Consider the following 25,229-nt stretch of genomic DNA (forward strand, 5'->3'; position numbering starts at 1 on the left):
TAAGTCAATTTTTCCATTTTAATTAGTAGTTTAGGTATTGGAGACAGGCCAGAGACAAACAAAATGCAGGCATGTTGTGTGTGTACAAGATATTAGCAGGATATTGGACAACTATCACGTGTACTGGGGTAAGAGTAAAATGTAAACAAGTTACCGGTGAATGTTTCTGTACAGGGGTTGACTCCTGCCAAACGCTTGGAGGTACCAAAGTCTGAGATCTTCAAGACACCACTGTAGGTGTTGACCAGCACATTATCACCCTGATGGAAACAGAGACCGACAGAGTGTCAAAGGGAGATCAGTCAAACACAAAAAGGAAGACAGCAGACATGGTGAAAGGGGAATAAACAAATGGTGACTTTAGTAATTGTTAACAAACACAAAGAACCCAGGTGTAACCCTACAAGGGAAATCAAAAGGCGAAATAAGTCTCTAACTTAAAAAAAACAACACAGAAAGGAAAAGAAAACCCAACCAACTCAGAAAACTAACATGGGGTATTCATAGTCTGGGGCCATTTACTTGCTGTTTTGGTAAGCAACCGGAACCAGGGAGAGAGAGACAGGCCTTTCCGTCAAAATAAAAGCACCAAGCTAATAAAATGCGGTGAAACTTTTTAATTTAAAGAATATAATTTACAAGAAAATCCCAGAGCCATTACGTTAACCTTCTTCTTTTATTGTATTTAATTGTATTACAAGTTAATGCCTATTTTATAAGTTTTATGTTGGTGAACACTTTTACTTTGGTGAATTTGGTGATTTCCAGAAACAAGGCTCTGGGGTAGCCTACTCACTCTCCACACAGACACCCGGGCAAAAACACAAGTGAGAAACGAGACACAGGTGGAGCAATCACACACAGGTGAGACACATGAGGTAATCAGAGGAGGGCGAGCACAGGAAGTCAAGATGACAGGGAGTTTCAAAATAAAACAGGGCATAAACTGAAAACACAGAACACAAACCATAATACAGAGAGAGAAACAGGGTTTATAGTTTATATATGGTAGTGTGGGTTGGGATTCATTCACATAAATTGTTGTTAAGATACAGAAACTGCACTGGTTCTTCATGCAGCTCACACACATGGTCTCAAATACAAGTGCAGTTGTTAATTCTTTTTTTTTCTGTCTTGTCAAGTCAGCGTTGTTTAAAGCAGAAGTAAGCGATATTTTTGTGTTAATATAAGTCTTAAATAGTTATATCTTCCGACAGAAATCACTTACATAGAGTGTTTGGACCGAAACACGGGTCTGTCAGTCCCTCTGCTCTGCTCTGAGCCGAGGAGAAAACTTTTCTCGTATCCTACAAGTTTTATCCAATGAGGAGAGAGAACGGCATGCAGGGCTGTGTGTGCAGCCAAGGAACGCCGTGAATGTAGTGACGTGGGGACGAGGACTGTTATGGTGCGTTCAAGGCAACTCGTAACTCGTGTTTTTCCGACCTGTGAAGTCACGGGTCAGAAGTTACGAGTGGCCGTTATAGTGACTTTCACAGGTAAAACAGGTCGGAAAAACACGAGTGGGTTGCCTGGAACGCTACAAAGTCGTAAGTTGTGACTTGAAGCTGTAATTTACGGTTTCAAAAGCCAAACGTCCGGATCGCTTACTTCTGCTTTAACATTGATACTGTATTTCACAGCAGACATTTTTAAATGTCATAGCTGGCCTTATTATTAACACTAATGGTAACTGGGTTCTTATTTAACGGTTCTATTTCCAGGGCCCTGTCGTGCTCGCTCCCTGGCATTGATATTACAGCTAAATGAAATCATCAGATCATCAGTGTTAAATTACTTACACCTAAAATGTCAGGCTGTGAGAATGGGTTTTTGTTAATTACAAAAACACCAGAGTGGATATGACTCAGGAGGTAGAGTGCGTCATCTACTCCTCCAGTCCACATGTAAAAGTGTTTTTCGGCATAAGCCCAAACCCCATGTATCATCAGTGTATGGTAGGAAAGTTCTTTACAGTATGTGTAAAAACAAACAAAAATAAAATGAAATGATTTAACAAAAGATACAAGCTACAGGTACCTTGATATCTCTGTGGACGATCTGGTTCTCGTGCAGGTACCGGAGCCCCTCCAGGATCTGCCTGGTGTAGAAGATGATCGTCGCCTCTTTCAGCGGACCCCATTTGGACCGCAGCAGCGCAGACAGGCTTCCTGGAGAAAGGAAGAGAAGGAGTGTCCAAAACCTATCATGAAATGGGAAGATGACCAAGCAGTTAGAGAGACCGCCCGCTAACCGAGAGGCCACAAGCATCCATCTCTGAAAGGGACATTTTGCCTGTTCTTTACTACTGAATTGTGTCTTTATTTTAACAATGTCTGCCCACCTGCTTGGATATTTTGTGATACATTGGAGAAAATAATCATTAAAGGGATAGTTCAACATTTTGGCAAATTGGCAATCGCCCATTGCCCTAATCCCTATAGTTTTAGGAGTAGGTTTGATAGCTCTGAGGAGCTCACGGCTCTGCTCTGCCGTTCTAAAGATAGCTTGCACCGACAATTAAAGGTAACGAACCTACTGCTATGACTATAGGGATTATGGCAATGGGCCAATTTGCCAAAATGCTGAACTATCCCTTCAAACATATCAAGTAGATAGAGATTTACTATTTGTCCTGGACATTTTCACATCCCTGTATCAATGCTGACATGTCCAATTTTGCATTATCCTTATATTACCAACAGTGGATGAACACATTGTCTGGTTTAAACCCATGTTTTTCTTGGCTCCAATTAAAGGTTCCCTGTGGAGTTTTTGACCTCTACTCACACTATGGAGAGAAGAGCTACTTTATTTCCTATTCTACACAAGACACATGCATGATATACTGTATTTCAATTAATAGGCCACAAAGTGTGACATTCAGTATCTGAAGAAACAGACTTCTGTTTCACATGGATTTCAAAGTATTGAAAACCAAAATGTCCACATTGTTGTGTTTCCTAACATACACAGTGATAATACTACACAGGATCCATTTAACCATCTCTCACACATATACACAGACAAACACACACCTCCAGGCACTTGTTCCATGAAGATCTTGATGTATCCGTTCTCAGAAACAGAGCCCAAGTACTGAACAATGTTCCTGTGCTTCAGGTACTTGTGGAGGGCGATCTCCTCATGAAGGGGCTGAGAGTACCTGATTCACACACACACAGAGACACCTTTGTTTACACAGCTCTTTAGTACAAACTACACACACACTGTTGTACAGATTTTGTGAAACAAGACATTCATTAACACACAGGATGTAACATTATCCAGTGGTTCTCCCATCATCCAAACGTTTGATGATAAGTAACTTTTTAAGCAACGACTTAACAACTTATGAGGTAAGAATGGGAATTTCTATCCTTAATCAGTCTGTGAGTAGCACTTTTAGCTTTTTTTTTTAAGGTCCAGTGTGTAATATTTGTCAAGGTTTATTTGCAAAATCTGAATATACTACCAATGAATATATTTGTATAATCGCTATAATATAAAATCTGTTTGGTTTTCATAGCCTTATAATTCTACCTTTTATCTATACATATCCACAAGTTTCCGAACGTCATCTATGGTCAAAACTGGCTTCCGGTTTGGTGGAATTTTACGTTTACGTTTCCATGGTTTTCAGTCGTTGTCATAGTTGCGGTAAACGCATGGATCTATTAACGCTGGCTTTTAGCTGGTTTGATGATCCATGTGTTTTACAGATTGTCATTGAAAAAAAAAAAAAAGAAATCCATGCATTTACTGCGACTACCGAAACCATGGAAACGTAAACATAAAATTCCACCGGAAGAGCAAAACCGGCAAAACAGGCTACGTTTTTGACGTTCGGAAAAAGGTGGATAGCAAGGGTCTGTCGCTATCTTGCACCACCATGTTTGTACAGAATGGAAAATCCAGCCAACCAGAGTGCATGTTTCACGTTCATAAATAAACAATAGAATTATTTAATAGATAAATAGAATCGGAATGCTAGATGTCACTGTTTTACCCTCATTTTACACACTGGACCTTTAAATATGGTGTTGAAGTCTGATTTTCAAAAAACAAATGTGGGGCGCCATGTGGTGCAGTGGGTTGAGCAGGTGCTACATGCAGTGGCTACAATCCTCGCTGAAGTCGCCCCTGGTTCGAATTCCGCATCAGGCGGCCCTTTACTGCATGTCATTCCCCCTCTCTCTGCCTCCCCATTTCCTGTCCCTCTCAACTGTCAAATAAAGGCAATAAAACCCCCCAAAATTATACTTAAAAACAAAGGAATAAAACTGGACCATTATTAGACTATTAAGTCTACCTGCTGTCTCTCTCAGGGATCTCCTTGATGGCAATTCGGACCTGGTTGCTGAGGTCTCTCCCAGCATACACCACTCCATAGGTTCCTCGCCCCAACACCACCCTGTCTCCCGTCTCATTGGTGTCGTACTCATACTGTAACACATGAAGATGATTCTTAATGATCAGCAATCATAAACAGCATCAGCTATATTCATGTCATTAACAGCCTCTGACCTCCAGTGTGTCTCCGTCTCCCTCTCCCTCCAGCTCCACAGCGTTTCCTGTACCATCAGATATCATCTCCTTCACCATGGAGCAGAACCTGAAGCATGTTAATACACACACACACACACACAACCAGACATTATAATTGTCTCTAGTTCATGGCCATCAGGTTGTGTTACAATACAAACACATATACTGTACGTACTGACCGGACGCAAACACGGACAAACACACACACCTACACAGACACATCTAGGGGTGTGTGTCCTCACCGACCGCACTGCTCCTCAGTGGAGAAGTAGATCTGGAAGTCGTCAGAGTTGTCGTGGACGTAGAGGAAGCAGCAGCGCTCGTCAAACTTACTGATGCTACAGGCAGGAGAGTTAGATTAGACCAAAGCTTAGATTCATCTATCTTAACCTGTAACGGTTTTCTAGTTTTCTGACCTTTCTGTGTTATAATTAATTTAATTATAACACAGAAAGGTTACTCTCACACTACATGTAATGCTTGTTTCAAAAGTGCCTTGGACAAATTTTGTTAACGCAGCATTCTCAATGCAGCAAATGGGATCTTAACAATTATTGTACAGAATACAATATCTGAGTGACGTAGTTTGGATTTCATGTGACTTCCATCCAAGAATTAAGAGTAAAAAAAAATAAAAATCTAAATGAACTTTGTGATGTGTTCAAATTAATTTGGAAAATAGTGAAAAAAAACATTTTATAGTTTTTTAGTTACATAATGTCCAACTTTTTTTCATACCTGATGCCTTTTATGGACATTGCAGTGAAGTTCCACTCATGGATGCCTTTCTGTAATAAAAGAGAATCCATCATTAATCAGCATTTTCATCTACTGCTGTTTTACACAAATTTCAATGATTTTATTGAAAATTGAAAATGTGCATAAAGATAGTGTTTAGTGGAAAAGAGGGTCATATTCTTACAGTTTCAGCAGGAGAAACATGCCAAATAGAGACGTTCTTCTCTTCTGCCTCATTATTAATGGAGACGTAGGAGGGCTGGTAGATCTTCGTCGGCTCCAGAATCAACACCTGCAGCAGAGACACAAAAAAACACATACGAAAAGACATGTTGACATGTTAGCCCAGGCTTCTGAGTACTGAATACTGTGAATATTTTGCATATTTAATTGTATGTATGTATGTGTGTACCGGAAACCGCAGTCGATTGGTGGTGCGCTGTGTGGCCTCCACAATGATGTCCATCCAGAAGTTGAGCCTCTCCCGCTGAGGAGAGTGCTCCGTCGACTGCTTCTTAAACCTCTGGATCAGCTGCAGGTTCTGCACCACTGACCGCAAATACCTGGAAGACAAAACAGAGAGGAGATTGAGACCACAACACATACAGTATTACAAGGTTTCAAACTGTTAGCAAGAATACCAGTTGCCACGTTGCAAAAATTCCAGTTAAATGCCTAGGGATTTCCATGGAGTTTTTCCTCAGTCGATGTGAGGGTCTAAGGGCAGAGGATGTTGTTATGATGCTATGTGAAGCCCTTTGAGACAAACTGTTTGTAAAAACGGGCTATACAAATAAAATTGCCTTGCCTTGCATATAGCTTTTTTTTTAACATCTGTGCAATCCAAACTTTTTTTTATTGTTCTTACTGATATAGAATCTGCCTTTTGTTCAATGATGATGCCAAAATTCACAGTTTATAAAACCTCTACAGGGTTCTTTATCAGAAGATGGTACAACTCACAATAAAACCTACCAAGAATGGTAGTAATACAATTGTGTGAAAATTTGAATCCTGTTGTAGCCAATTAATATTAATATAATACTGAAATTATAGTTATTTTGATTACAACATGTATGTTGTTGATTGGCTGGATCTTATGTCCTCTTGAAATTCACTAGGAATAGATGAAATAGATAGAATCTATAGCTATATAGAATTTTTTTAAGACCATGAAAAGTTTAGATTGAAATACTTTAATAATACAGAGAGCAGATCTGCATCAGCCTAAAGAAGCATGTGTGTTAATGTGAATGTGTTTACCAGAGAGGTGGCTTCAGTTTGAAGAGTTTCTCTGCAGCCTGAGTAGCTTTGGGGATGTCGTTAGCCAGCATGCTAACGGTGAAGAACTGGCCCACGTCCCAGTAATTATTCATTTTTTCCAGGGAACCTTTGCGCCCCAGCAGACTGTTCAGCCTCACACCTAAAGACATGAGGTTATCAGTGAGGAGAGAGTGGGAAAAATGCATTTCCTCATTTCTGCACGTCTTTTCTGTAGTTTAACAGTTCACCACGAGTTATTAGTTTGAATTGAAGAAAGATGACACAGACAAATGAAGCAGATGGAGTAAACAGATGGAGTAGGCTAACATGTCTGAAATTGTACTTGGCTTGAGTGTACGTCTTCTGTGAACAAAAGTAAAAGGAGTGCCAGTGACCTCTCACCTATTTTTCTCAGTTCAATTGAGCTCTCAAACTGTAGACCAGCAACTATGAGCAGGACGGCCAGATTGATGCCGGAGTAGAGAGTGGGCTGCAGCTCAAAACCCTTCCTGTACCTGAGGATAGAGAACAGCACATACATAAATAAAGAAACAGAAAGAAATAATTTAATATAGGCTTTGACAGGAGCATTTCTTTTCTATGCTCTTACCACTGTATAGCGTTGTCTCTGTTTTTAGTGTCTTTGCAGTCTGAGTCCAGGAAGATGTCCTTGTATATTCGTCCACAGAGGCAGAACATGTCCGGCGCTGGATGTTCACATGACTGTAACACCTGTAGCATCACTCTGAGAGCCTGCTCCCTGTCACCAGGACTGTTTCTCCTGCACACATATAGATGGGTAATTATCTTGGGTCATTCAGCAATTAGGATGTTCATTTTCTATACCTGACCAAAGCATTGCAAAGATTCTGCTCTCGATAAAGCTGCCGACTCAGAACTAATTTAAGTGGAAAGGGAATAAAAAAGATGAAAACGAAAAAGTACCTGTTGAGAGCAAACGCATAGTGGAACTGGATCATGGGCTGAGTTGCCAGATCGCACGTCGGCAGCATCTCCAGGGTTTGCACCAGCTTCACCATGGCGTCATAGTCCTGATGGGTCACATAGAGGCAGTTACATCAGGATTTTCTTCAGTGTTTCTGTTCATGCTTGAGTTTCACACCGTGTCGTGTTTGTACCTGTATATCTCTGTAGGAAAACAGCAGGTTCATGACGATGTCTTGTGTGAGGACCTCTGTGTTGTCGATTCGGAGTTTAATGCGGGAAAGCTCCTTTGCCAGCTCCTCTCCCTGGTATTTCTCCCTGGCCTTTCTGATGTCGTTCAACAGGGTGTCCTTAAAGGAGGCGCTGGACGAGACAGACAGTAAGAGGAGGGCCAATCAGATTAAATTAATGAATAATATATAGGTTGGTAGATGTGGAGGATAAGGAGAGAGTAAGAGAGTAATATAGAGAAAAAAACACTTAAATGCAACATGATAACACTGGGAAATGATTCTTGGGTAAAGCAAACCTCCTTTATACTTTAATTTAAAGGGATAGTTCAACATTTTGGCAAATTGGCCCATTGCCATAATCCCTATGAGAGTAGGTTCGTTACCTTTAATTGTCGGTGCAAGCTATTTTTAGAACGGCGGAGCAGAGCCGTGAGCTGTTCAGAGCTACGCTACGGAGGCTAATGGGATTTCTTGGTTTCCCTTGCAGCGACATTTAAAGCTAACGAACCTAACCTAAGAAAGAAAAAAAAATGAATGAAATGAAATTTAAAAAATAAATGAGGGAAATAGTAATAATAATAAAAAAGGAATCATAAATCATTTTTCCATGTAGCTGTATGATGATTACTCACACAGTATCACACATGACACACATCTTGAACAGTAGAACAATTCATTAAAGATAACCTCTCACGTATTTATTATTAAGTGGAATAGACTTCAAGTTTTCAAACTGTGATATGAGAGGTTGCCAGAAGTTGAAGTTTCTCTACTGTGTATTTACTGGTGCATCGCTCTCACCAGGATGTGACATGGATGTCCTTCAGCAGGCTGGTGAAGCGGTCGGTCAGGGGGACACAGAGCGGCCCCAGCAGGTTGTCCCAGCTGGGCTGCATGTACTCACTGGCCCTGCGCTGGGCGTCACTCTCACAGCACATATACTCATGGTTAGGAGTCACTATGTAGGGGATGAAATAGTAGTTACCACTGGATGCCTAGAGGAAGAGAGGGAGGGGATTTTAGTTTTAGTTTCAAGTCACAGATCTCTAATTACCGGAGATGCTTTCAAATGAATCGTGTAAATATATCACAACTATATCAGATGAACACATGCTGGATACTGATGAGAGGTGTAAAAGGAAAGAGGGGGCTTGGTGAGGAGAACATGGGGATTAGGGAGTGATTAATGATGGGATCAGTAGTACACCACTGACATTATTTGGTGGCAACATCAGCAAAGCTTGGCAGCAGCGATAAAGCTCACTTAAATGTTAAATATCCAGTAGAGCACAAGCGAATGCAACATCAATACACTCTTGGTCATTCTTCCTCTTGCCTGTACTATCTGTACAATGTTCCCTTTTATTTTATGTACACTGTTTATTCTTTTTTTGTTGGTTTATCTTCTTCTTCCTCCTTCACCTTTGGGCATAATCATTATGATCATAAATCCTCTCTGTTGTCATTTTTATATTGAGGTCTTATCATGCATTCTGGCATATTATACAGTACCTTGTCTGAAGTTGGGCGGAGCTACACTGCAAATTAAACCTGAGGTCAAAGTCTATGCACCAATGATTAAATCTACATTGGAAAGTTCTCCTGTCCTTTAATAGATTAATTTAAAAAAAAAAAAAAAACATTAAAAGCAAGGGGGTGCAAGGCCTTTTTTACAGTGCACTCTGTTTGTCCTATTGGATAACATCAGCTGGATGACTAAGAATGCATACATGACCCATCATGGGTCTTGAATCCAGATGTTGTTTTAACCAGTTCTATAATTAGACTGTCGTTCTTGGTACAGGCTGTCCAAGGTAAATCAAAGCAGAAAAGGGATAATCCAATCAAATCCAATGATAATCCATCACAGAGAAATAAGGGTTGGCTCTTGTTTCCATTCACCACAAATTGTAGCTAATTACAAAACAACTCATTATGACTTGAAATGAAAAAAGCTATTCTTATCTCTTTTTAAGCAGAGGATAGGGACGCTCCTTTTGAATAAAGCAAACACATTTTATTATCTCATCAAATGAGTTAGTGCCTGTTTGAAGTTCTTATTTTACTCTAATTTATTATTCTTATAGAATTAACAGCTGTTAGTGTTTCTGCTGTGACCCTAAGCACATTATTCTATTGTGACTTTGTGAGTTGCATATTGTCAGGAGATAGAAATTGTTATTCACACAAGATCCCATTGGAGTGGTCACTGTTTTTGGCCCCTCCTTATTCTTTGTTATTATTATTAGTCTTTGACAAAATCTCCCAGCATGCTCTTGGTGCAGCATGGTACCTACTTTATTGCGCAATCCAGAGCCTCTGTACTCTGGAGGCAACTGAACCCATGGAAAACCTAATGCTGGAGGACGAGAGGCCTACTCCACACACACACATTAACAAAGAAATATGTCACTAGTAAGATTACACTTTATAATGCAATAGTATATTTCAGGCACCTGTCACACATGTTCTAGTGTGTGTGTGTGTGTGTGTGTGTGTGTGAGAGAGAGAGGGAGACAGAGAATGAGAGAGACAGAGAGGGAGAACGAAAGAGACAGAGAAAGTATGTAGCTATGTACTTGCTATGAATATTATTCCAGGAATAGCACAAGACAGTATGTGGGACACAAATCACAATGAAATACACACACAGCCACACACACACTCAGTAACTTACTGTGTTTTTCTGTACCACCATGTCCTATAAGCAGATAAAACAAAAACAAAAAAAGTCAGACTGGACCTGGACATGTGACATGTTTACTTTTGAGTGGCACTATTTGAAACAGCTGTTTCCTCCTGGTTGGCACCGCAGTGCAGGACGCAACTGCACCACCCACACACACCAGCCAATGCGCGCACACACACACTTACTCTGGTCTGTAAATAACTCAGTGGATGACTTTGTTCTAAGGAGGTGCAAGGGAATGGCATCTGTGAACTCTGATTACACCATCAGATGATTCAAAGAGGTGTGTGCATGCATATGTGTGTGTGTGTGTGTGTGTACCTTCAGTGACTGGGCAGTGTCGGGGTCAGTGTCATGGTATAGGATGACATTGTTGGCCATGTCGAAGCTCTCCCTCACGCCAAGGTGGTAAAACAGGGAGGGCTGCCGAAACACATCACTCATGTCCACAACTGCGATGTCTAGAAAGAGGACGATTAGAAAGATGATGATGACAGCAACAATAACGGGTTGAATACAATCCATGAGTAGCCCCTTTGAACACAACAGCTGAGACTAAAACCCATCTGCCCTTAAGTGTTTAAACACAAGTAGATTTAAACACTTTAAACCTTGTTGAAACTGGCCTCACTTTGTCATTTACTTCCATTTACCATCACTAACAGTAGTTCAATTGTGCAGGTGCACATGAGGGTGTTGGTATGCTATATGGTGTAGTATTTTGGTATCTGTTTGTATGTTTTGCTATATTTGTTTTCCCCTTGCATATACGTATTTACAGACCATAATTCAAATGGCCATATCTTAAAAACCATCCAATGTACGACTTTGACTAGGGTATCATTTAAAGTCTATTTTCTCCTCTTTTCATTCATACCAAAATCTCAATTTTGAAATCTGGGTCACTGTGACTCATTCTGTTGGATCAGGTCACTGTCTTGTGTTATATGTCTGCGTCTATGCTTGTACTGTATCTGTGTTGTGACTGTATTAGCTGTTGTGTTTTTGTTTAGTTTTTTCCTTGATGGACTCAGAAGAAGAGACAATTTTGACTTAATGTTTGGACTGCAGGAAGAATAGCTATGCTAATGTGCTGGTGCTAATGGAGATCCAATAAATGAAATGTTTGGGGTCAGTGAAACGATGGATTTCTCTCTTAGATCTGTTATGAGCAAACCCAAATCCACTGTATTAAGTTCAAGTCCTAAATTCTGAAACATCAAGGTAATGTAAGGTCAGTGTTTTTCAGCCCAGGGTCTTCAGGATACATTAAAGTTAAGACAACACTGGAAGCTGTTGTTGAGAAATTTCTGAAAACCATAAATGTCAACTCCATGATGTCACTAAAGGTCATCAGAATTCTTAAATGGGAACAATAAATGTGATTCCAGTCCATGAAGTCAATGTTGAGATGTTTCAGAGGATCAAGGAAGACTTTGACCTGGTTGTGGCACTAGATGAAAAGTCAGAGGAACATCAGAATCACTGTGGTTCAACCTCTGGACACCATGCATGTCTGCACATAACTTCATAATGATCTATTCAATTGCTGAATAGACATTTCTCTGAAAACCACAGGCTAGTCTCATGACAGCACTAGAGGAAACATGAGAATCACCAGAGACACTGAGCTTACTCATCTGGAGACTACTGGGTATGAATACAAAACATAAGTAATAGCTAGATATTAGTCACACAATTACACAATGGTACTATACCGTACTGTACTATAAGCTTACACAGGGATATTTCACAGCAGACCTTCTGACATGTCCTGACAGGACTGATCTATTACCAATGATTTTATTGAGCTCACAGCACCAGTTCCTATCCCTTCACTGTGTAAATAGACTGTCTGCCATAATAATACAGTGTTTTACCTGCGCTGACAAGTTAATGACTGCCATGAGAAAGATTTTCAATGAAATACAATAGGCCTAGGTGTTTTTTTCCACATGCACAGTCCACTGGCCTTGTATTTCTATGCAGTTAAAACTCCTATCTGTGTCAGTGCCGTCTTCTTTTCAGCGGAGGTGTGGACAGTATGATAAACCAGTATCTAACTGGCAATTGAAAACTTTGAGAGCAGCTCTCATTTCAGTGCCACGATCAGACCAGGAGCAGTAAAAGGTGTCATCTTCTAAGGATGAAGACAGAATGATGAATCATGTGGTGGAGAGAGGGGTTGACCTAAATATTTAATCGGAGTCAATAAAGACGTTCAGGGTCATGTGGGGTCTGTGTTTTAGCTGTGGTGGTCACAAGTAACGGGAGCATCAGTCAGTGAACCAGTAAATGGTCAAGATAATATGAGGAATCAGATTCCTAGTTATTTACCTACAGTATAATGATTTATAAATATAAATCACAATTTGAGGTTAAAGGTCACCATTATGTGATATTGACAAATCTCATGTACTGTAGGGAGAATGAGGGGGAGCAAAGGTATTATGTCATAGTGTAACATGATTTTAAAAATTCTGCACAAATGAATAAAAACTGCATGACTGTGTATTCAGGCAGGGGGACGCAAAAAAAAAAAAAGTGTGATCATGAATGTGCACGTTACGTAACAGACTTCTATCTAGCCTACATGGGTTTGCATTTTCCCAGCATAACTTAGCTTCTGGTCAAAAGACCCATATAATGCAGTGTCCGTTGTTGCAGCAGAATTCACTTCACTATTTCAACATGGCAGTTGCTTAAATGCTGTGGGAACAACTTTTATGCAACTTTTCAAACGACTTTTGACGCATCTTAAAGTTATAATCTTATCTTTTTTTAACATGCAAATGATCAGAACCCTCCTGTTTCTTTGAGCACACACACACACACCTGCATCGTAGAAACTGTCCAGCACCGATGTTTCTCCAAAGTCCAGCCTCCCGAAGGTGACGGTGGTGAGCAGGGCGCTCTCCGAGTCGCAGGCTCTCTGCAGGCTCTGCAGCGCTCCGGACTCGGGGCTGCTGGCCATCACCGCCTTCAGCCCGTCGTTCAGGACGTACACGGCTCGCAGGGAGCGCTGCTTGAAGGGCGGACTGGGGCTGGACACCTCGGCCCTCTCCCGGTCCCTGTCCACGCTCAGCCCGGCGGAGTGCTCCCCTCCCATGTCGACGACCTGCGCGCTTTGCCCGGTTTCCATAGCGAGAACCTGGGAGGGGCTGCTGGGGGGGTTTGTCTGTGTGTGATCTCCGGCTACTTTCCACCTCTCCCTCCCGTTAACTCCTTTATTCTGTGGGGAGTAGGGACTCCTCCGTCTTGTCTTGTCCTGTCGCTCACTTGTTGCGCACCTGTCGTGGCTGGAGCGCAGCGCGTCTGAGTTTGTGACCCGGCATCTCCGCCTCATTAACTCACATCATGTGGCGATTATCTCGCACCAAGAAGCCCGCTTCCCTCCCGAGACTGGATCCGACTAGATTCCCGAGAGAGAGAGAATAAGATGTGGAGAGAGGGAGGAGAAAGAGGGAGTGCAGAGAGAGATACATCCACAAACTGAATTCCTATTCCCTAAAATGTGTCGGTCTGGTTTGGAATAGGCTGCTGCTCCACGAGGAGAGTGTTTATGTTGCAGGATACAATCAGGTCCTGGCACAGTCTGAAATGCTATCGCCGTGTCTCTCTGGTTGTCTAAATATAAAACTGTGTGTCCTTCTGGTGCCCTCACAGCAGCCAAGTTATTCTCAGTAATGCCCTCCTGACAGTAAATACATTCAGCAGAGGGATGATATTTCCCTTTTTCCTCATCAGTTATCCTGAATCAGGTTTCACTTTGTACTTGAAGTTTTTTTCCTGAAGATCCTGGACATTTTTTAAATATCTGCTAACACATATCTACATTTCAATAGAGGGAAGTAGTTAATACACTGTTCCTGCATTGAGTTGAAGCACATGACTCTGATAGTCAGCATGGTGGCATGTGTGCCAGTGCTGGACTGGACTGGACTGACCAGAGCTCATCCATCAAACTCTGACAAGAAGGGACATACACTACCGGCCCATGTGTTCTCAAAGTGGGGTCATGATACCCACTGGTCCCTCCTCAATACTCACTGTAACGGCAGGGTTTGCCCAAACCACCATTACAGTATTATAATATGTTGCAGATATACAATAGGAATACATGTAGTAATGAATCCCTGAATAATAGGTACCAATTGCTTTTTTTTAGTTGCCAAAGGTAGGAATAACAATAAAACATATTTTGCATCTAAGTGTATCCATCAAAGGTTGAAAAGATGTATATGCTCAAAGGTAGAAGTGGATTGTGTAGTGAAGATTAATGAGGAAAAGGTACCTTCAGTAAAGACACACCAACTCCAGCTTGCTTAGACTGCACTACACGTGAAACATACTAAAATATAAATAAATATCAAACACATTTTTGGCACATGCCAAATTTAAACTTGATATCATATTTTCCTGCTTGGAACTTGGATAATAAACACATGTATTATCTCAGACTAATATAATAATGACATGTTGATTTTCTTCAGTGGCTTTCTGGACACTTGGTGGCAGCAGAAACACGTTGTGAACTAAACATTACTAAATGATTATTTTTGCAATAGTGAACTTGTTAATGTTAACATGGATGCCTTTTTATACAGTCGGATATTTTGCTGTTATAAATATGTTTTCAGTCATACATCCCAAAACCACACCACTATGTACTGCAGAAGTGAAGCTTATGAAAGTGTGTATCTGTTTTTTCCCCCCATCACATCAAAATAATCCTCTTGACGTTATTGCCGCAGTGGTCTAAGTCGCCTGAATCAGGACTTTCACTTCTCCTTCTGTTCACTCAGACTGAGAGAACATGCAGTTTCCATCTGTCACAAACTCATACAGTTCTCTGTGAGTCATTTATATACAGGAGCACCAATTACTGCAACAGATTGGAACAAAATGCTCCTATGAACAGTCTGTACTGTATATAAACACACGCACACACACTTTGTTTTTTTCCAGCAGACAATTCAATCATATTTGTCATTGTTTTTCAGTTACATCTAAATAATGCTGTGGTGTTAATTCTGCAGTGGTTTAAGACGTTATTAAGACTGAATCAGGGCTTTCATTTCTCCTTTTGTTCACTCAGGCCTTCAGTTTTCATCTATCACATACAGTGACCAGTTACCAGTTACCTGAATAAACAGTGTTATGAGAAACACAATGCAACAGTGCTCCTATCAACAGAATGGACTGGATATAAACACACACATTTTACCGGCAGACGATTCAAACAGTTTTGTTTTGTTTTTTGAAATAAAACATGCACACATACAGTACATAATAGCATCTTTATTACACTGAAATATAAAAGTATATATATTTATCACTATCCTGGAGAGAAAGGACCAAGTCAAGAAAACAACTTGTAGCCTCAATTGTAGCAGTTTTCTCACTGTCATAAGAAAGAAAGACAGAAAGACAGAAAGTGAGACAGAAAGAAAGAAAGAAAGAAAGAAAGAAAGAAAGAAAGAAAGAAAGAAAGAAAGAAAGAAAGAAAGAAAGAAAGAAGAGAGATTTGGAACAGGAAGGCCACAGTGACAGGTTGCCATAGATTCTGTGCACATTTATGGAAGGGAGGCAAACAGTCGAACATACATGCTACCACACATGCACATACATGTTTTCATCTTCCTTTACCTGTGAGGACTTAACACTTACTATAATACATTCCTTGATCCCTGTCCTTAACTTAAACCTTCACCTGCTGCTAAAAGAGCACCAGAAACACCAGGTGCACATGGATCTCAATTTGAGTTTCGGGGTGAGATGCGACCAGCACAGCTGTCTCATGAGTCGCAATATCAAAGTGCAAAAGCAAAAGAGGTTAAATTTGTTTTTCTATCTGGAAGGCAATACTCTTGAAAATTATCATAGATAGGTGTATTCATGTAGAGACATGTTTTACTCAAAATAAAATTTGAAGCCTGACTAGCCTGGCTCTGTCAAAAGGTAATAAAACCAAAATGTAAAAATGACAGTTTACGGTTTTACCAGTGGACATGCGCAAGACTATTTATTGACAGGAAGCAGTGGCTTGTCCTCACTGTAAAACCAGAAATTGCCATTTTCACACTGAACTAGAGGTGATGGTGAGAATTGGACAGAGCCAGAGAAGTTATTTTCCCCTGTTTTCCAGTTTTGTGCTATTGAGCATACAGGCATTAGAGTGATATCAGTCTTCTCATACAGTACTTCCCCCCAAGAAAGCAAAAGTGCATTTCTCAGAATGTCAAACTATTCCTTTGTGTAGCACCCATATAGTGTTGGTGAGATTTACTGAAGGGGGAAGAATCCTGATGTGCTTGTAGTTTTAACCAACCAACATTTGAATATTTCACTAAAATCATCTGGCATTAAAAGAGGAGGAAGAATTGTGAAATATGGCCGAATGCAAGTGCTGTTAATGGCTGATCTGCCGCCTGCAGTGTACCATAGGAGCATCAAGCACAATGTGCCCAGTGATAATGATGTGCCTTTAAAGTGTGTGCTTTGACCCCTAAACCCAAATCCAAACTTTTTATTCCAGCATGTAGAAGAAGTCAGGACCAGCCACGATGACCTCACTGTAGATGTAACATCCACAGTCCTCACATGGATGGAAAACAAAACACAAACACGCACACACATCCCTAGATAAAAAGGCAAAAGGCCGCAGAGTGGACGCAGAACAGCACAGAGGTCGTTTGAACCGGCCAGGCTAACGGAGGTCGAGTCCCAAAGTTTCCTTCACACTCAGAAACAAAAAAAGTACCAATGGGGTCGCCACGGCAAACACACCTCCCGTCTCATCGTTTTTACAACCGTGGCAACCACACAGCGACGGGCCACGGTCAATCCCGTAACCGGTGGCACAGCAAAGCTCTGACAAGATAGCGGTAAACTGAACAGAGAAGCCTCTTTAAAAGAACAAATAAAGAAGTAAACACAGGATAAGACGGCGTCGGGGAGGGGGAGGGGGGTGGCTGATTGATTCCATGGTGCTGAATTGTTGCTGATGGTGATCGTGATGATCATTTGGCACAAACTTTATCTTGGCTGAAGTGTCTCGGCCAACAGTGAAAAATGTTTTCAGACGATGGCCTCCGATGTGGTGATCAGAGTGCGCAGATGAGGATGCTCCAGTCTTTATTTTGACATATTTTTCTTTATGTGCTCTACTTCCATCTGTGGAACAAATATTACAGGACATTTCAAGTCAGGACATTTATAAATGTACTTTTTTTTTTTCCTTCAGTTATTTGATGCTCGCTAATGTTCAATCATTTTGCAGTGTGAATGGCAAAATATTGAAGCCTTGACATGCAAGAGAAAGAAAAATATCAAAAAAACATGAAAACTTTTAGTCAAAATCAAAGTGAAGTAGCGGTATATTTTGCCCTCTTGTGGTCAAAATGTAGTAACACTTACTAAAAAAAAAAACCCTGACAAAAAGAAACTCTACCCACCAGTCCTTTACGAGTCTCACCTGTAAAGTAACACGTATCTTCTTCTCCTCATCCAGAGCACTGGCCAACTGCTTCATCTCCTGCCTGAAGTGCACAACAACACATCAGCATAATGACAAAAACCACACAGACTAACACAGGCCTATTGTTAACTTCAGTATGATGCACACATTTACTGTACCTGTGCTGGCTCTTCAGCAGTTCCACAGAGGTCCTCAGGTCTCTCAACTGGTTCCTGAGTTCCTCTAGTGTTGGAGGGGTCATGGGCGAGTGCCGGAGCTCGGGGGAGGGGCTCAGACCGGACGAGGAAGACGGGGAGGAGGGTCGATGGCCGGCGTTGGGTGGGGTCAGGACAGAGGGCTTGGCGGGCAGTGGTGCTTTACTATCAGGTGCCTAACAAAAATACAGATGTGTCATTTGAACCTTTTATGAATTATTATATTAGTGAGGAATTTAAATTACAGCACAAAAGAGACAAAAGGTGAAAAATATTTGATCTTGAGGTGAGAAGAATTTACTCTCAGTCTCAACTTTTAGGTCAACATAGGTAAGTCATCAGAAAAACTAAAGTTTAAGTTTTTACAATGGTTTAGAATATATAAACTTTTTAAGACTTTACATTACTAAACTAGTTGAAATTATCAATCATGTCATTTTCAGCATTGTTGTGTCACTTTGTCACTAATTATGTAGCATGCCAATAAGTATTGCGTTACATGACAGGGTGTAACTCAATACATGGAGAAACAGGAAAATCGATGCTGGGGCGCCCTCTGCTGAATAAAATAAATAATGCAAAAGGACTGGATCAAGGTGGTGGTCGTACGTACAGAGATGGTGGGAAGTCCTTTTCTCTGGGATACATCTATAGATCGGATGGGAACAGGCTCCGGCTCGTCCCTTCCTCTCTCCTTGTCCTTCCTGTCCTCAACTACAGGCAAGTCCAGGTCAATACTAGACAAGGAGGACTACAAGAGACACAGACAAGGGAAAGACGTGTTATAAAATGACTGCCCTGGTTGTTAAAACTTTATAATAAGTACACACTATTAAAGGGATAGTTCAACATTTTGGCAAATTGGCCTATTGCCATAATCCCTATTTTATGAGTAGGTTCGTTACCTTTAACTGTTGATGCAAGCTTTTTTTAGAACGGCAGAGCAGAGCCGCAAGCTGCTCAGAGCTACGCTACAGACGCTAATGGGATTTCTTGGTTCCCTCATCAAACTCATCAATACAATCCAACAACTCCAAAATGCTCTCGTGGACAAGTTGTTAATGTTAATAGTGTGTACGTATTATACAGTGTTACCCCCCTGGTCTTTTTACCTGGGTTACTGCATTTCTCTGGGACACAGCTATAAGAAGATTTTGGGTAAGATGCAACAATAACTCAACACTCACGGGTGTGATGATCTGTGAGCGAGGCCGGCGGTCTGTGACTCTCGGCCGCGACGCCGTTGGATGATTGAGCTTCTCTGTTGAAGAAACCACCACATCCAGGTCCACGTCTGCACAAAGACAAAAACAATACGCACATTTTCAACGAGAGAAGTTGCGCACGCAAAGCGAGAGAGAGAGAGAGAGCACTCTGACAGTTACAGAGGCACCAACATGCCCTGATCTCATTGGTCGATTGCTCCTGTCAATCACACTCACCGGTGTCATGTGACCTGTCAGGGGTAGAATCTGGTGTCGAAGCCCTGCCCTCAGACTTGGGGCTTTCACACCTGAGCAGGTAAACCATACAACAGCATTAGGCGTGATGCATTCAGGGATGCCTGGATGTTTTCTGAGAGCGCCTGTGTGTGTGTGTGTGCGCGAGTGTGTACTGACGCTAGAGGGGGGGGTCTCTCAGGACGCCGCGGGGGTTGGGAGGAAGAGGAGGAGCTTGTCTTTGGGGGGAGGGGTTTCTTGGGAAGGAGAGACGGGAGGGAGGGCTTGGGGATGTCTCCAACCTTCACCTCTTCACCTACACACCCACATATATACACATACACACACACATACAAAATAATACAAAACACACAGATAATCACAGAAACAGGTTTACAAGACATAAATACACACAGGTAAAACTTCCACGCACAAACATTCATAATAAGGTGAGGGCAAGGTCGAAGGAGAACAGTGATGAGAGACGAGCAGCAGCAAAAAAAAGGGATTAATTTGATTCAATAGGACTAAAGCCGGTTGAATAAATATGTTAAAGAATTGCAAGAGAAGAAAAACAGAAAGAAGAAGAGGAAGAAGAGAGGTCTGAGGTTGCTCAAAGCTGCAAGAGCAGGAGAGGAAGAAGCTAAGAAAAACATCAGAGGTTTAAAGTGGACAAAGGTGATCAGGATGTTGGCAGCAGTAGGATTTAGTATTGTTATGTCTGTTTTGGTTTCATGAGTTTCCGTCTCCTGATGTGAAAAGTTAGATTTTGCAAAGATACTGTCTAGATTTGACTGTTTTTTGTCAATATGGGGTTTTAGAACTTCCACTAAATATACAGTAAGGCAGTGTTTTTCAACCTTGGGGTCGGGACCCCACGTGAGGTCACCTGGAATTCAAATGGGGTCGCCTGAAATGTCTAGTATTTGATGAAAAAAATTACTGATAATTTTCTTTCTTTTTTTTAGCTAATTATTTTTCTTTTTTAAATTATGATTAAAAACACAATCTTAAAAAACTGTATTCTTTACTTTCACATTCTTGAATATAAAGAGTTCAAATAAAATGCAGCATATAAAAATATCTGAGTTGGCGCATCTTGACTGACGGCCGTCACGTGATGGACAGAAATTTGTGATGTCACAAGCCAAAAAAGGTTGGGAACCACTGCAGTAAGGCATCAAACTAATCACACATTTTTACTGCATGTATTTTAAAACTACATAACATAACAGCAATAGATTACTGTATATGAATGGCAATAAAATGTTACATTTTGATATATTATCTTTATGATATTGTTTTGCAAATATTAGAGTATTGTGTGTTTGCGTAGCTTTTTTAGATAACATTGTTGAGTAAACTGTAAGAGCTCTGTACCAAAAACACACCTTGACCTGCTGCTGATGAGCACATCGGCGGGCAAAGCAGATAAAGCTGTTGGTCTTAGTTATTATATTTAAAAGAGGCATTGATGGGAGTTTTTTTTCCTTTTGTTTCCACTTGTTTATTCAAACACTGATGAAACGTCATAGACTCATGACTGCTGTTGCCCCCTTGTTTCATCATTCTACCTTTTTGTTTAAAAATTTCTTTATTAATTTGAAATATACTTGAAAATTAAAGAAAAACTATATTTAAATAATAAAAAATAAGAAACTGATATGTATGACTTGGGTGTACTGAGGGGTAAGAGGCTTTTGTTTCACAGCAGCAGCAGCAGCACTGATGCATTTGATTAAAACCACAATGCCCGTGTCTTCCTGTTGCACAAAGACTGTTGTCGGCACCATTTCTTCAATCAAAGCTTTTGATTCTTCGCTTTGCAACAGGGGGCAAACAAACGGAAAGTGTTTTTCCATCTGCCCTAGTTTCAACATTCACCCTTCACACAAACCTACTGCATGTTTAGCTCCATTTCTGCAACTGAAAAACAGCACCGTCGCCCCGTTTCGCTCTGAGAAGGAAACTCCAGCAGATGTAGAGATGAATTATTAATCATTAAGCGTGTTAGTTGGTTGATTTGCTCCTTGCCAGCTGAACGGATCAGTAGGAAGTTGCGAGATGCTGCAGGCAGAAGTGAATCGAAGCAGCCGAGTGAGGCCAAAGTGGGTTAAACCGTACCTCGATCCTGGTCTCTCTGGGGCAGATGTTCAGGCCGCTCAGGAGGAACCTTCTTGACCTCAGACTTTTTCTCTACAGGTCAGAATTTAAGGTTTGATTTCTTTTGTTTTCATCTGTCTCTTTTTCTCTCTCTCACACAACATACAAGGACAAAGAAGAACATGTTAGGTGTTACCTGCAGTGTGTTTAGCTGAGGGGGCGCTGGGAGGAGGCGGTTTCTTTGGTCTCTGGATTGGAAACACACACAGGTGCAGAAACATTACAAAACCACCTCAGGAATCTGTCACGTCTTTGAGACTTTTTAGTCTTCAGACGTCACAGTAAATACACAGTTGTTTTGCTTGTGTCAAGATGTCAAAAATAACCTCTTTCTCAGCTTCTAGCAGCTTGACAAAGTTGTCTGGGAAGACCCCTTGCCTTCCCCCGATCTCCCCCATCCACCAGCCGGCATCTGCACACTCCTGGACGAAAGATATAGAGATAAGTTATGTTTTACGGTATATTTATTGTTTTATAATCACCTGTCCAAACCCACAGGATGCAAACAACCAGTTAGACACACCCACCTATAAGTGACACACACAGATACGTTCTCTTCTCACCTTGGTGATGATGTTGATGATCTCTCCCTCTTTGATCGTCAGCTCGTCTTCATTTTGTCCTTCATACGGAAAGAGAACTTTACACTGCTCCCGCCCTGACAGCCAAATAAATGATATATGAAGTCAGACAGGCCATAAACTAAACGATAACAAGAGGTAGAAGTTTTTATGAGGTATAATTTGTTCTGTGAGAGATGTTTCTGTAAGCAAAGGTCATGTGAAAAATACCCAGATGGTGTCCTTCAGAAGGGCAGACTGAATTAAGAAGATTTTCACGCCTGGAGCCAAAAGTTGTTGTGTTACCAAAATGGAATAAGCTGAACATGCACTGGCCACCACAGTTTACAGTAAATACAGACTTATCATGAGAAGGAGAGTTCAGAAAAGGAGAAAAGGGGGAAGAAATACTCTGGTAGGTAAACTGGACACATTCATATTAACTTTTGAATGTAGAGTCACATTGTACTGGAGTAAGCAATTACCTATAAATCATATGTGGCAAGAAACCATCAAATCCACATTGTTATTTAAATAATGTTCACGTTTGCTTATTGTCTCTCGTCCAGTGGACTAGGTCAGTGCAATGCTCTTCATTCCCAACTCCTAAATCTTGGGAATCTGAGCTTTCTTCAAGCACTTGAACACACCAACAACAAGGAAGTATTTTCAAAACAGTGCTTTGTCAGGACTCTGTTACAATATAGCGACAATAACAAATAATACAATGTTAGAATGGAAGGAAGTCTTTTACATGAAAGGCAGGAAATGACTTCAAATCTGTGGTATGATGTGGGGCATGGATAAAAATATAGTTAAATTATTCTGGAACAAATCAGAGCTAATACATACAGCTGTATAAATGTATAACTGTGTGTAATGTCACACATACTGTATTTCACACACACACTTCTTACCTTTGGCTTTGCTGTCAGGCTCAGTCTTCATGGTTTCAGGGGCAACACCCGCCACTTTCCCCTCGTTGACCTAAATGATGAACAGGTGGATGAGCAGGTGGAGAGGAGACCTTGAGAAACCTTGAGACCCTCACACACATTTAAATCAAACCTCATGCATGGTTGGTTCCCCTTAAACCTGCAGTCGCTCTGTTTCAGTTTGGGATTTCCTGAGCTTTCAGCAGTCTCTCTAGAGTTTTATGATGTCGTTTTGGTGGAAATGAAAGGGAAACGTGTGAGAATTTCAAATAGCTCTAGAAGCTAAAAGTATACACCACCTCAAATGACCTTTTAAGAAATAAGATGACTTCTTTCATATATAACATAGCTAAGCATGCAGTTTTTTCGAAACATTAATTCCCTTAAAAAATATGAAAACAGTTATGACAGCTGTTCAAATACAAAAGACTGAACAATTTTAAGCTGTATCGCTTGATATCTAGTCATAATTTTGCGTAACATTGGATTGTACTGGACACACAAGAGTTATGAACCCAAATCAACTTTCTCACTCCACCATCAAACGATAAAATAACATTGAAACACCAAAGGACCTCCTTCTCCCAAACATTTTAGCAAGACAGGAGCAACCAGACCATGGACCTAGAGGCTAAATAACATACTCTAACTCTCACATGACAAATACCTTCAGCAGCCGTCACACATCAGACAGTACAGACACCCACAATGTCTTTTGTATTTTCAATAAAGCCAGAGGACAAATGTATAATCCACATTGAATTACGATTACAATTACGATTACGATTACGATTACGATTACGAAAACTTTATTATCCACAGAGTGGTAATTCCTCTTTGGTTTCACCACCATAGACATGTCTCACAACAACAGAACACATAGTGACACAATAAAAACAAGTTTACAATTGTGGGTCTAAGACCTGCCTTATTCAGAGAACCTGCTGTGCAGGGAAACCCTCAGCAAAGGAAAAACCAGGAGTAAACAGGGTACCTAGCTACCGCATCCGCATTCTGGTCTTATTTATTGCGTTGACAGCTTCTGAGACAAAGGACTTTTTGTATAGGTTCTTCCTTGGCAGTATACCGCTTCCCCGAAGGCAAAAGCTCAAACTCGCTGTACATGGGATGAGAGGAGTCATTAATTATCTTCTCAGCTTTACTTCTAATTAATTCATCATAGAGACAGCTCAAATGTTTCTGTGGCTTCCCTAAAATCTTAGAGGCCATGTTCACTATTTTCTGCAGTTTGTTTCTCCCTTTAATATTCAGGTTTCCATACCATATGATCATATTAAATGATAAAATACTTTCCACCCGGCTCTTATACACTGTTTCTAAGATACTTTGACTCACTCCAAAACTGTTAATTGTTATTAGCTTTAGGAAATCATCAGTTAACCATTTAGGTTATGCTTAAATGGAGGCCTTGAAGGATGTATGATGAGATCCAATCAAATCTGTACTGTCCCCTTCTGTCGTTATTATTGAACCAAGTGTCATCAGGGAAATGAAGCATGCTTCCTAAATGGATTCAGCCCTTTGGAACCACAAGTATTTGCATAGTATTTTATAGCAAACCATCCAGTTGTTAACATACTTCAGTCTTAACCAAAATGGTGAACTGCCAAATATCATTGCTAACCCTGGAGTGATGATGCTGCCAAGACATTCAATATAAAATAATGCAAAAGAAGGGAAACTAGCCAAATAGAATTAAGCAAAACTGAACTTAATTCAAAAACAAAAGGGTAAAAAACAAAAAACAAAATTCTGATTCACAAACAGAAATAGATTGTGACAAAAACAATTGAAATCATCACTTCTCTCCAGTGAGCATCAGCGTCCCTCGGGCTCTGAGCTAACCAGCTAATTAGAGAGGGTGAAATTGGATTTAGCATAAAAGCCAAGTGAGCTGACTTGAGGATGAAGTGTGTGTGTGCATGGTGTGTGTGTGTGTGTGTGTGTGTGTGTGTGTGTGTGTGTGTGTGTGTGTGTGTGTGTGTGTGTGTGTGTGTGTGTGTGTGTGTGTGTGTGTGTGT

At 40.8% G+C, this 25,229-nt stretch overlaps 2 protein-coding genes across 4 annotated transcripts in view; both read right to left on the reverse strand.

Moving 5' to 3' along the window:
* The window catches only part of map3k15 (mitogen-activated protein kinase kinase kinase 15), a 29,170-nt gene extending 15,174 nt beyond the window's left edge, over positions 1–13,996 (reverse strand). The window contains exons 1-19 of one of the 3 annotated variants that reach the window (XM_083995760.1): positions 13,252–13,996; positions 10,738–10,877; positions 10,405–10,428; positions 10,025–10,102; positions 8,529–8,722; positions 7,689–7,857; positions 7,495–7,601; positions 7,160–7,330; positions 6,952–7,064; positions 6,550–6,709; positions 5,699–5,849; positions 5,471–5,578; positions 5,287–5,336; positions 4,791–4,886; positions 4,528–4,615; positions 4,313–4,446; positions 3,039–3,166; positions 2,041–2,171; positions 155–260 (exon numbers count right to left, since the gene is read on the reverse strand). In XM_083995760.1, the coding sequence (XP_083851886.1) occupies positions 155–260; positions 2,041–2,171; positions 3,039–3,166; positions 4,313–4,446; positions 4,528–4,615; positions 4,791–4,886; positions 5,287–5,336; positions 5,471–5,578; positions 5,699–5,849; positions 6,550–6,709; positions 6,952–7,064; positions 7,160–7,330; positions 7,495–7,601; positions 7,689–7,857; positions 8,529–8,722; positions 10,025–10,102; positions 10,405–10,428; positions 10,738–10,877; positions 13,252–13,762 (2,659 nt within the window). In that variant the 5' untranslated portion in view covers positions 13,763–13,996. Of the gene's footprint in view, positions 1–154; positions 261–2,040; positions 2,172–3,038; positions 3,167–4,312; positions 4,447–4,527; positions 4,616–4,790; positions 4,887–5,286; positions 5,337–5,470; positions 5,579–5,698; positions 5,850–6,549; positions 6,710–6,951; positions 7,065–7,159; positions 7,331–7,494; positions 7,602–7,688; positions 7,858–8,528; positions 8,723–10,024; positions 10,103–10,404; positions 10,515–10,737; positions 10,878–13,251 lie in introns of those variants that run through there. The other 2 variants (XM_083995758.1, XM_083995759.1) reach the window with 2 other exon arrangements.
* A 1,776-nt stretch (positions 13,997–15,772) lies between these two features.
* The window catches only part of sh3kbp1 (SH3-domain kinase binding protein 1), a 37,441-nt gene continuing 27,984 nt past the window's right edge, over positions 15,773–25,229 (reverse strand). Inside the window, exons 8-19 of the mRNA XM_083995120.1 lie at positions 23,170–23,239; positions 22,256–22,350; positions 22,019–22,114; positions 21,829–21,880; positions 21,654–21,725; positions 19,710–19,845; positions 19,533–19,603; positions 19,278–19,384; positions 18,704–18,841; positions 18,055–18,266; positions 17,894–17,957; positions 15,773–17,592 (exon numbers count right to left, since the gene is read on the reverse strand). Of these exons, the coding sequence (XP_083851246.1) occupies positions 17,554–17,592; positions 17,894–17,957; positions 18,055–18,266; positions 18,704–18,841; positions 19,278–19,384; positions 19,533–19,603; positions 19,710–19,845; positions 21,654–21,725; positions 21,829–21,880; positions 22,019–22,114; positions 22,256–22,350; positions 23,170–23,239 (1,152 nt within the window). The 3' untranslated portion in view covers positions 15,773–17,553. The remainder of the gene's footprint in view (positions 17,593–17,893; positions 17,958–18,054; positions 18,267–18,703; positions 18,842–19,277; positions 19,385–19,532; positions 19,604–19,709; positions 19,846–21,653; positions 21,726–21,828; positions 21,881–22,018; positions 22,115–22,255; positions 22,351–23,169; positions 23,240–25,229) is intronic.

Source organism: Trachurus trachurus (genome assembly GCF_905171665.1).
Source record: "Trachurus trachurus genome assembly, chromosome: 20".
Classification (NCBI taxonomy): Eukaryota; Metazoa; Chordata; class Actinopteri; order Carangiformes; family Carangidae; genus Trachurus; species Trachurus trachurus.